The 12762-nt window shown below is 39.7% G+C and overlaps 1 protein-coding gene across 1 annotated transcript in view; it reads right to left on the reverse strand.

Moving 5' to 3' along the window:
- The window catches only part of LOC126470294 (protein MON2 homolog), a 219911-nt gene that overhangs the window by 126523 nt on the left and 80626 nt on the right, over positions 1-12762 (reverse strand). The window contains exons 14-15 of the mRNA XM_050098049.1: positions 7631-7843; positions 5321-5496 (exon numbers count right to left, since the gene is read on the reverse strand). Of these exons, the coding sequence (XP_049954006.1) occupies positions 5321-5496; positions 7631-7843 (389 nt within the window). The remainder of the gene's footprint in view (positions 1-5320; positions 5497-7630; positions 7844-12762) is intronic.

Here is a 12762-nt window from a genome sequence, read left to right on the forward strand (position 1 = left end):
TTATGACCTAGCAGTATGGCAAGAATTACAGGACGCGGACAACGATTGTAAATTGTATCGGACGACAACGATTGTAAATTGTATCGGACATAGCCACAATTTAATATGTACGACGGCGTTCTGTGCAGGCCAACAGAAGGACAGAATGGGTACACAGAACAATCGGGAAGAAGCTGAGTTTTTATGTGGATTCTCATCATCAGTGGGTCAAATATTTGAAGCATATTGTATGTGCATACAATGTAAAAGTCCATACAAATACAGGTTTGTCTCCATATGAGGTAATGTACGGGCGAAAAATGCCATCATCATTTGATATGGTGAGGCTACAGAAAGGAAGGACCAGTCAATCTGTACGTCAATTCGCATGGACAATTCGGGATGTTTGGAAACGGGTACAAAAGGCGAATACAAAGGCTTTGGAAAGGCAAGACGATGCAGTGAAGAGAAAAGGAAGTTTACCACAGTACAGAGTGGGGCAATGGGTAATTCTGTCCAGCCCCTATGTGCAAAAAGGGAAAATGAAGAAGTTCCTCATGAGGTATCAAGGGCCATACCAAGTTGCTGAAATTGCATCCCCCGTTAATGTTAAGCTTCAGCTGCCAACTAGAAAAACGATAGTATACATTGGGCGGTTACGGCCATTTAAGGGTTGCCTAGATATGATTCCAAGCATGTCACAGGAAGGAAAGAGGAAGAAAGAGAGAGTGAAGAGAGGTGCTGAGCACAGAGAAAAGCAGGAATATAGAGTACAGCATGAAGTACAGTATGCTTTGCGATCCAGAAAGTAGTGTAGTATTTGCAGCTTTGTTTTTTGTGTCATGTATCATTGGGTTTGCATAGATTAATTAGGCATTGTATTTTATGTGTGTTTTCAAGTATTGTGAGCCTGCTAGGGGCAGCAGCCCTTTTGAAGAGGGAGGAAGGGTGATGGTGATCCCTATCCTCAGGTCACTGAAAAGGGAAGTGTAGCATCTGACGTATGTGGTGGGTTGTTAGAGGAGAAACTGAACACAGTTCTGGAGAAATAAATGCGTTGGAGTAAATTTTGTGGCAAAGCCGTAATAAATATGTATTTAACGATGTCAGAGTCATACGATTTCCTGTTTAAATTTTTTGTTATCGACAGTGCTGGGTCAGGAAAGTCGTGTTTATTGCACCAGTTCATACAATATAAATTTAAGGATGAAAGTAGTCACACAATCGGTGTTGAGTTTGGATCAAAAATAGTGAATGTTGGAGGAAAATCTGTGAAGCTACAAATATGGGACACATGCACAGCGCAGTTATTTTTAGCCAGGAGGAAAGGAATAGACTGTCCAAGGGTCATCATGGAGCAAAAATTGAGCTTGCGATGGGTCAGAATGCATTGGATCTTCTCCACCTACGAGAATTTGGTAGTAGTAGCAAGTTGTTTTGAGCAGGGAGTATTTGCAGAAGTGAAAAGTATAGAAATCGAGGGGAGCGGAATTTTAATCAATGGAACTAAGTGTAACATAATAGGACCAACTTTCCAACTGCCAGCATCAATTTCTGGAGTCACGCAATTGCCCACTTTAGAGTTTTTGCCAAGGTAGAATCTGACCTTGTTAAATAAAACTCTGCCAGCAGGTCTGTTGAGATCCATAAAGCAGGTCATTTTAGAGCAAGAGGGGCACATATCAGCCTAACATATTGTGCAACATACCGCTCAGTATAGGGAAAGGCAATGGCAAATAACGATCATTTTGAGCACCTCTATGCCAAGTGTCATGGTAGTCCAAGTCCCAGTGGATTGGATACCGAGGGCGTGAGACGCATATGTGAGGGGTTGACGCGGCAGTGGTCATCCAGTAAGGAATTTTTACATTTTGTTTCATGTCATGGTTTTAAGGGGCACTAGACAACATTTAAGTTTTCTAATAGTAAGGACATATGCCATAGGTGCCGATCCAAACAAGTTAAGAGGTAGTTAAGGGTCAACCTGGTGACCAGGTCTTTCCGAAGAGGGGAATAATGTAGCGACACGACCATTTAGGATAGGGAGAGTTAGTTTTGTGCAATATTCTAAGCACAAGTTACAACCACGTGGGGGCCGGATTGCTGAGAGTTATGCATACCAACAGTTGTGAAGTAGAATAGAGGCAACAGGGCCATCAAATTGCTGAAAGAGTATACATAGCTGGCCACCTGCGGTTCACACCGAGCGCTGCTGAGTTGGCAGGGACGCCGACCATTGAGTCGACTGTTGGCACCCTGATGATGCCGCAACTCCGCTGATGTACAAGGTCGACACACAGTGTGTGCACAGGTCACTGAATCAGCCATTCCGCTTCAAGCCGTTTCACAGAGTGTGAAGTGATGTCCTCAGCATTGTGGGACCCGGTGACGCAGACCGAGGGGAACATGGCACAGTAGTTGGAAACAATAAATCACTTGGAAACCTCTGATGAGTCTTACTATGGTGCTTTCTACCTCTTCTCGCTGCATTTGGTCATCCTGATACATTCGATGGCAGAAGTTGCCAATACAATGTACTTGTTTGCATATTGCGTATCGGGATCAATTTTAAATCAATTCTGCAGACTTAATTTAGACTATATCCTGGCAAGTTCATATACAAGACACTGCATCACTGACATTGCATGTGGACTTCTCCAGACCTATTTAGTTTTCTATTTCAAAAGCCCTAAACAACAGCGGACTGCTAAGTCCATGACTTGCCTAAATTGCAGCTTCCTTATTGGCCCTAAAGTCTCGTATGTATTCAGTGTACAATTGCAGATATTCATTATCATCTGTTTCTAAGAACACTGTTGAGAGCAACTAAAAGCAGCAAGTGCATGTTGCTTCATGAAAATGGAGACAAGTAAATTTTGTGGCCTGACATAAAGTACTACCATGGCCTGATACAGGGTGAAGAGCTCGGCTGTAAATACAAAGCAGTGTGCCAGAAGCCAATATTGTGAGACACGGGCGCCAATGAGGAAGGTACACCCAACCCCGAGGTCAGTCCGAGAGCTATCAGTGTACACAAAGGTATATCGCGAAGTTCCACGCGAAGGCTGTGAAACTGAAGGCAATAGAGCGAGGCTGGAGAAGTGTCCTTAGGAAGCGAATGAAGGCCAAGGTTAACATGGGCCACTTCATGAAGCCAAGGTGGTGAAAGGTTCACATCCACCTGGAAAGTTGCAGGTGGGGTGAAGTTAAACCGCCGTAGCAAGTGCCGAAAGTGGACTCCAGGAGGACACAGAAAAGTGAACCACACCCCCTACTGGTGATCAAAGGAATCATTGAAGAAGGCAGCATCGGATAGGTGGCCACACATGGCAGACGAACAGCATGCGTACCTGCTGAGGAGAAAGTCAAGGCTGTAGGATAGTGGTAGTTTAGCAGCTTCAGCATACAGACTCTCAACCGGGCTAGTGCAAAAGGTGCCAGTGGCCAAATGGATGCCATGATGGAGGATAGTGTTGAGACAGCGTAAGAGGAACCACGTACAGCAGGCTGCCAGGTAAGATACATGGGAAGACCAAGAGTGTTTCCTATCGAGCATGAGCCTCAGGAATTTCGTAGTTTCAATGAACAGAAGATGTAAAGATGGTGGGAGAAATTCATACAGATGACGGATGAAACTGTGGATTCATCAAACCTAGCAGAAACATGTCAGCTACAAAATGGGTACCAAAAACAGCATGATCACTGCACAGTGCATGATCACTGAGCAGACTTCTGCCATTATTTCAATGGTGCTGACTTTTGTACAATTTTTGCACAGTAAATTGCATCATTGCTGATGGAATACAATTTTAGAAATGGACTCTGTTTCCTGTATTGTAATATTTGTCTGATTTGTAAAATCTTGATGTGACAGACTTTGTACATACTCCTGTTTTGTGGGAGCTGTAAAGTAATACTTGCTTTCTGTGCAATGAACAGCACTGAGCCCATACCTCAAACATTTTAGGTCATAACTTACAGCATTATCCCTAAAAGTGTTTGTAAGTAAATGTTTACTGACAGGCAGTGAACAAAATTAAGGGAAACTCCAAACTTTTAACTGTAATGCATCCTGAAAAGCTACTGAATAGCTAAAAGGCAACCAATATTGTAGATTCATTTTTTGACATAATAGTGCTGTATGTCAAAAGTAAAATGTTTCCACAAACATTTTATATTTAATTCACCTGAAATTAAATATATTGCAATAATCAGTTTTTCTATGAGAGATTTCTTCCTCCAGAAATTTTATCACCAAATGCAGCTGTCAGTTATCAACTGCAAAAATCAGGGATTGAAGCACTGAATCCACAAGAGATGAATCAGATTTGCAGGCTATTTGTTTGCACATAACCAAGTATATATCCAAAAACAAATATGATGTAACTTACCAAACGAAAGCGTTGGTATGTTGATAGAGACACTAACAAACACACACACAAAATTCAAGCTTTCGCAACCCACGGTTGCTTCATCAGGAAAGAGGGAAGGAGAGGGAAAGATGAAAGGATGTGGGTTTTAAAGGATTGGAATGACTCCTTACCCTCTCCCTTAAAACCCACATCCTTTCATCTTTCCCTCTCCTTCCCTCTTTCCTGATGAAGCAACCATGGGTTGCGAAAGCTTGAATTTTGTGTGTGTGTGTGTGTTTGTATTTGTTAGTGTCTCTATCAACATACCAACGCTTTCGTTTGGTAAGTTACATCATCTTTGTTTATACATATATTTTTCCCACGTGGAATGTTCCCCTCTATTATATTCCAGTATATATCCATATATATATCTAGTAACAAATGTTCTCTTGATCATGATGCACAGTTAATTAGAATAAATAACATAGTGCCTTACAGTGTGGATACTCCTTAGTGGAAATCAGTTTGAATAATTAATGACTCCAGGACAAATGTTTTTAAGAATAGTTTACAAGAGATGACCTGGGATGAAATTTATAACAAATCAAATGCTAACACACAGAAAGCAGTAATTCCAACAGCGGCCTTAAGGCTATAGTGAATGTTGTAAAGCAAGAGACAGGATGACCCATCAAAGAACGCGATAGAATCACTATTCAATTAAATTGAAGGGCTATAAATGATAAGTCACAGACAGCAAATATATTTAATAATCATTTCTTGCCAGTTTCTTGATCCTCTCACTCACTGTACCTGAAACTAACTCCATACCAAAGTTGGTTGCAGTGCCTTTAAAATGAAGTTTAGCAACAATTTCTATCTTGTTTACGTGCTTGTCAATGGCTAAAAACTTCAACTATACATTGGGTAAGTCCTTTTACTCCTCTTGTTATTTGAAAGATCAACAGAGGTACTTTTAGTTTACATACCCATGATGATCAGAGACAGCTCCAATTATCCCAAGTACCAATGGCCACCCATGAGACAATGTTTCTCCAGCCCCATGTAAGACATGTAGAACACATTCCAATTGCCTCTGCCGAACATCGCCATGTGGTACAGAAGAAAGCTCAGACAGAGGTCCAAGGAGGAGTGTCTGAAGCTTCTGAAATGAAAATATAGAACTGAGGTATAATAAAATGAAACAGAAGAATGTAATATTGACAAGCTTACACATCTAACTTCACAGTTATCTGTATCATTACTCATACTGTCATAAACAGGCAGAAAATAGCAAATCCACATGCAAAAGAAGAAGCTAAAAACCTTAAAACCACAAATTAAAACTATGGGAACTACTTTCAAGAACACAGAGAATAATCTCTTAACTGCCTTTTCCATGTTTGTAATACTAAAATGAGGTATCAAATGGTCTAAATTTTCTTGTGTGGTTTTAGAGTGGACATCCTTATGCCTATACCACTTTCTCAACCAGAGATGTAGTTGCAAGTTATCTTTACTTTTATAAATAGTACTTAACAGCCTGTGATGTGATTAACTTCTACCTAACATGGCACACTGCTCAAATTAATTATGATTCTGCCAATATCTGTGCTATTAAGTACATTAGGGATGCTTGTTCAGGAGCAGGAACAGCTGAACTTTATCCTCAGGGAAACATTTAAATCCAAAGATACCACAGTGCATACAGATCCCTGGTGCATTACATAGCTGGTTCACCAAAAATGAATTTTGGGCATCATTTTTTAATCTATACTTTTAAGTACATCTCTGTTCACAAGTAGACCAAATTTCATTTCTTTTTGATGATTCATCCATAATGCTGCTAGCTGTAGTTTAAATAGCTCTGTGGCTAAAATCTAAATATGTTCAATGAAATCCAATATACTGATACACATGTGTCACTACACTATGCTCCAGATGGATCAGTTTTAGTGTATACAGGCTTGGAGTTAGTTTTCTGAACAGGCTGAAGGGAGTGCAAGGGGCACAGCAGAATGTTTGTGATCCTGGAATTGCCACCGGGTGTCCACAGAGTGTGAAGTGATGCAGTGCAAACCAAGGTTTTATACTGTTAAGTTGTACTGTGCAAACTGTGTACAATCAAAAGAACATTGTACAATAGGGACCAACTAAATGAGGCAGTGCAGTTGTTATGACACTGACCTCATATTCAGGAGGATGGATTGCTCTGTCCTGATTTCCCATGGTTTTTCTAAATCGTTTTAGGTAAATGCAAGGCTGGTTCCTTCAGAAAGGTCATGGCCAACTACCTGTCTTATCTTCGTAAAAACATAATTATATATTCTACACATATGTATATTTGAGCCATTTATTTTGGTGACAAATCCTTTATCATTGAGGGATGATACCTGGATAAATAAATAAACACAACATCAGAAGTGACTTGACATCTTTACTAATGTTTATATGAAATGTTTCAGCAACTCATGAAAGAAAAAGTAAGTAGTGAGATCAGAAATAATGTGTTTGTGGAGGGGAGAGGTGGGGAGGGGGGCTATGTTTGCAATAGGCACAGCTACATGTGGGAAACTATTTGAGATTTAGTTATTTACTTTAATTATGAATTCACAGATGAAAAAAAAAAACACTAACCCAATCAGGGCACAGAAATAAACAACTAACAAGACTAAGTTGAACACGCAATTTTTTGTAGAAAAGAACTAGGATAAAATATAAGAAAACTTAGGTTGTTGTACTGGTCATTCATGTGTTTTACTGCAGATAATACAGCAGGTGATGCCTATAACTCAGATATTGACTTCGTGACACCTATTGCACACTAGTAGACACTGAATTCTATTCTACACATCTGTTAACAATTACTGCAATGTTCTTCTGAAAATAGGTTATCTGTAAATACATACTGAAACAATTTAAAATAATTTTATTTGTTTGTATTTACAGACAATAAGTATATTATGGTTCTAATTCCTGAACTATCAGCCATTAACATGTGTCACAGATTTGAAACTTGTTGAGAATACAAACGTTTTTAAAGCCCAAATGAAAGGTGTTTGAATTATAGATGCTTTCGCTGTCTCCAGTAACATTCATTTTTTTCTCTCTCTCTCTCTAGATACGAGAGAATTGGGAAAAAAAGTTTTGTCAATTTTTCCAACCACATCAGAAAGATGCAAACATCCATTAGAAAACAGTTTATCCTGCAAAATTTGTACACAAAACTATCTACAAAATATTCCTCATAGGTAAGTCTATCCCTGTAACATTTTTTATGTCAAGACACTGATACTAACCTGGTTCTCTCTTAGTGGAGGTTGGTATTTATGTTGCATTGCAGCTTTAACAAGATATGTAATAGCTTCAACTCCCCACTCCCTCATCCGAATATGAGGATGCTGACAGACTTCCAAAAGATGATTGGTTAGAGGTCTCCACAAGACTTCCACTCTAGGTAAATTAACAAGTCCTGTTTCCAGAAGTTTGGCAACGGCAAACAAAGATGGTTCCTATAAAAGAAAAACTGATTACATAATATTGTTATTGTTATCATTGCTTGATGAAGGTTGAAATAACGCAGTTACCTTACACGGACAAAAATTATTACTCATCACTATTCCCAAGAACAATTTCAATAAGATTATTTTTATGGTGTCATGTATAGTAAAGGCTTTTGTGGCTCCATCTGGGGAAGGATATCAGTGTTGTGAATAAATTCACACCCTTGTGACTGTTCATGAATAACTCAGAATGAAAAACAAATATTTAAAATGGGGGTAATATTTTGCTGTTATGTTAATAACCAGGCCTTGAAGCAACTACAGGATGGCACATATTGTATATACAGGGTTCAAATAACACAAATATGGTGAATGCAAGTAATAATGTAATACAGTTATAAGTACAATGAAGTTGTATAGCACTATTGGCCAGGGGACCCCAAGAGATAGGTTTGGCCACCTGGTCAGAAATGGTTTTCTTCCATCACGCACAATGGCCCCTTTTGTTGCAGATATGTGCGAGGTGTGTCATATGTGTATTTGTACATTGTAGATGAGTATAATGGCTGCATGTATAATTTAGCGTTATGTCTGTGGTGGTGGTGGGGGGCGAGGGGTAACAGTGCCAGCACGTACATTTCTTGAGTAGCACCATGGAGGCCGCTTAGCGTATTGTCCCCCTCCAATGGATGGTGCCCCATGAAGAGTGCCACATGCCCTCACTTCATGAAACACTGCAGAGAGGTTTGGAATTTAATTCAGAATACCAGTGCAAACATTTGTAATCAAGAACTTGACACCAGCGGTTTTCCTCTTCTTGCAAGCCAAATACCGGCAGTGAAAATTTCATCCATCATCAGGACTAGAACCAGCTTACCTCCAAGTTGAGCACTACTGTACAGGCTTGTGTCAGCAAACTCAGCTATGGAGGCGGGTTTAATATTGTTATTGTCAAGGTGTAGGTAGGTCTGCTGATATATGTTACATACTGAGTAATTGTCAACATATGTACCTTTGTACTTGTATTTAATACAGTTATGAAATACAGTATGTAAATGTATCACCACTCATTCCTCCAAATGTCACTCCATTTGCTTGGATGCAATGCTGAAGGCATCATGGGGGCCTTCCATAATACACCTACACACATATTATGAAAGGGTGCTTTTTTCATCTTGAATGGCTGTCTTAAGTTTGTCAGTTGTTTGCAAATAATTGTCAAAGACCGTTTACTTCAAATAACCTAACAGAATGTGACCCAGAGCTGTTAAAACTGGGGAATGTGATGGCCACGTCACATCGCCACAGTGGGATATTACATGCTTTGGAAATGGTTGTCCAAGTATGTCATACTTTGGCGTGCTGTGTGAGTTGTAGCATTCTGACGAAATCAGATATTATTCAGTCTTGTCTGCAGTTCTGCAATGAGGACACACGGGAACACTGTAGTAGTTTGGCACTAGGTCTTGTGTACATGTGGCCCGTGAATTTCTTTTCTGTTTACATATTTGATGATTTAGTTTCTCTATCATATGGGTACCCTAACCATTATCCACTGCTATTTGTTTTATTGTGTTTAGCTCCTGTGTGTAGTTCAGTTTACTTATGGGTATTCTGTTTAATCTGTGGAGAATAACTCTCAAGTTTGCTTGATTGTGTGTTAAAAGGGTGTTTGACTGATTGGGAGTGACAGTAATTGTGGTTGTCAGAGCACAAAAAACATGTAAAAATGTAAAGCAATGATGACAATAACAAACAAATACTGATTTAAGCCTAATTTTTGTAGAATAATTATTTCTTAAATAATGTTCATATTTCACAGGTCTGGGTAAAATAGACCCAGTGATAATGGCACAAAAGTACTGAAAGATATTTTCATCTACATGAAAAAATAGTGTTTGCATAACAGGTGGAGATATCTACTAACATTATCTGCAAACATGGCCACTGCAAGAACGGCAAAACCAAATGATTAATATTGTACAGTAACAATGCTTTTCAAAAATTGACCTAGCGGAAGCATATTTTCAGCAGGACCTCGATGATAGTTCACGTAAGTTCATGGTTAACAATGCCCCATTACACTTGTATGAATAATGTTGTGTAGAATTTGGAATCAAATATCCTCTATGAAAGCAGGGCCATCAACAAGAACTAACACTTGAAACTGAACGCTTGAGCATCCACACTAAACTACACATGAAGTTGAACTGCCTGGCTCAGGAGAAAGTGCTCTTGTTTATACACACAAAGAATGTTGAGGCAAATTTCAATAAATAGGAAAGTTTCAGAAATAAAAAATGTTAACTGATTAATTATTGCAGAAGGCAGAAATCAATAACTGTTACACCATGGCAGACAATGTAGAGCACATGGCAATATCATACGCTGCCTTTCAGCATTGTTACCACATGAACTTCTTAACAGTTTCTGCAATAGGTATGTCGTATATCATACTAAATGAATTACCTCAATTACCACTGCCAGTCAAGCTGACCATCTGTATATATCATCTGATAGGTTTCCATATCATTACAGCAGATGAGCCTATATGGGTGCTGGTTCTCAAGTCAGGTTCTCCAAGTATATTTTCCAATGGGTAGGACAATGTCAAACAAAACCCACCACATCACAACCAAACTATAATCAGGCCTCAGATGAAAAAAATAATAATTCAACCAGGCCCAGAGAACCATGAAATGCTGACCGGCCATGGTGTAACCATCTGCCATATGGTATCATTCAAATGGAATACAGAGGGATGCGAGTTCAGAACACTTGTGTCCCAGCCTTTATCAACTTCCCAGGCTGTAGAATCACTTCTTTTCATTCAAGTAGCTCCTCAATTAGCATAACAAAATTGAATGCATCCTGTTCCAGTACATCCACAATAGTAATAATAAAAAAAATAAAAAAACCTTGAAAGTATGAGGAATTGAACTCTGGTAGTCTGCATGGCAATCATGCACACTGACCATTCTGTTATTGAGGCAGACATAATCAAGACCTTTGGAAGTTAATTATTATCTAGTAGTAATTCTGGACACCAAAAATGATGAATTAACTCCAAAAACTCAGGTCTGCAATTGTTTGGACTTCACAATATGATCAGGACTTCACTTGGCTACAGCACACTTCATTTTTCACTAATTCCTGCAACAGATGCTTCAGTATACATCCTTGGCACAAGATCTCGAATCACATACCATACAGATACAAACCTACAGCACTACAAATTTCAAATACCTCAAAGGAGTGATTAAAAACACTTATTTTCTTCGGTATCTGTAACTTCCACACTTACCACCATGATGTCTCATTTAAAACAATGGAAAAAATCACAACACCAAAAAAAATTGTAGAATAATCAAATTTTAGGGACACATTTGTTTAGGTAACATATTTATGTGACTGACACTCCAAGATCACAGGTTAATGTAAGTGTGAGATAAGCCCTTGCAAATGTGAAATGTCGGTGCATTAATAACCGGTGTAACTGGCACAATGTTGAAAGCAAGCATACAAATGTGCTTCCATTGTGTTGTACAGATGCCAGATGTCAGTTTGTGGGATGGAATTCCATGAATTTTGCACTTGGTCAGTCAGTAAAAATACAGTTAATGCTGGTTGTGGACGACACTGGAGCTGTTGTCCAATATCGCATATGTGTTCAGTTGGAGACAGATCTGCTGATCGAGCGGGCCAAGGCAACATGATGACACACTGTACAGCATGTTGGGTTACAACAGTGGTATATCGGCTGACAGTTATCCTGTTGGAAAACACCCCTGGAAATCTGTTCATTAATGACAGCACAACAGGGTGAATCACCAGTCAGAGTTTGTGGGACAATCATGAGAGTTTCTCCTGCTGTCATACGAAATTGCACCCCATACCACGACTCCATGTGCAGGTCCAGTGTGTGTAGCACACAGGTAGGTTGTTTGCAGGCCCTCAACTGGCCTCCTCCTAACCAGCACACAGCCATCATTGGCACCAAGGCAGAACCAGCTTTTATCAGAAAACACAACATACCTCTATCCTGCCCTGCAATGAGCTCTTACTCGACACCACTGAAGTCAAAAATGGTGGCGGCTTGCGGTCAGCGAAATGCACGCTAAAGGGTATCTGACTCGGAGCTGTCTTTGAAGTAACCAATTTGTAACAGTTAGTGGTGTCACTGTGGTGCCAACTATTGCTCAATTTGCTGCTGCAGATGCAGTACAACACACCCGAGCCCCACACTGAACATGTTGGTCATCCCTCTCAAAAGTGCTACGTGGCCATCCAGAGCCCTGTCTTCTCGCAACTCGTGACCACTGTTGCCAGCAATCATGTACAGTGGCTACATTCCTGCCAAGTCTTTCTGTAGTATCACAGAAGGTACATCCAGCTTCTTGTATCCCTATTACATGACCTTGTTCCAACTCAGTGAGATGCTGATATTGGCCTTCTCTGCCACCTTAGCGACATTCTTGGCTAACATCAACTCACCATGCCCAATCTCAAAGGTAACTACCGCTCACGACCATTAGAGCATGTATTTAAAGCAAACCTGATTTGCAGTGGTGCTACTAGCATCACTCTTATGGAATCAGTGTGAAATTTGACTAGACATCTTTCAGATTTAGAAACAAGCTACCAATTTTTGTTTATGTCGCATAACTTCTTGTTGGTGTTGCAATTTTTTTTCCCCATCAGTGTAGTTAAACATAGTATGCATATCAGAAAAATGGCTGGTATCTTCAGAATGAAGAGCAATAGGTGACCAACGACCATTAACCACTTATCATAAGTTTCATACTGTCCCAAATCCCTCTGAAACTGCACTACAAAACTGCCTCTATCCCTGAAGTACCAATTACAACTGCACTCAAGACATGGCATGTATAAAATGTTTCAAAAAAAATTAAAGTGTCTGAAAATAA

This window comes from Schistocerca serialis, chromosome 3 (assembly GCF_023864345.2).
Source record: "Schistocerca serialis cubense isolate TAMUIC-IGC-003099 chromosome 3, iqSchSeri2.2, whole genome shotgun sequence".
NCBI classification, from domain to species: domain Eukaryota; kingdom Metazoa; phylum Arthropoda; class Insecta; order Orthoptera; family Acrididae; genus Schistocerca; species Schistocerca serialis.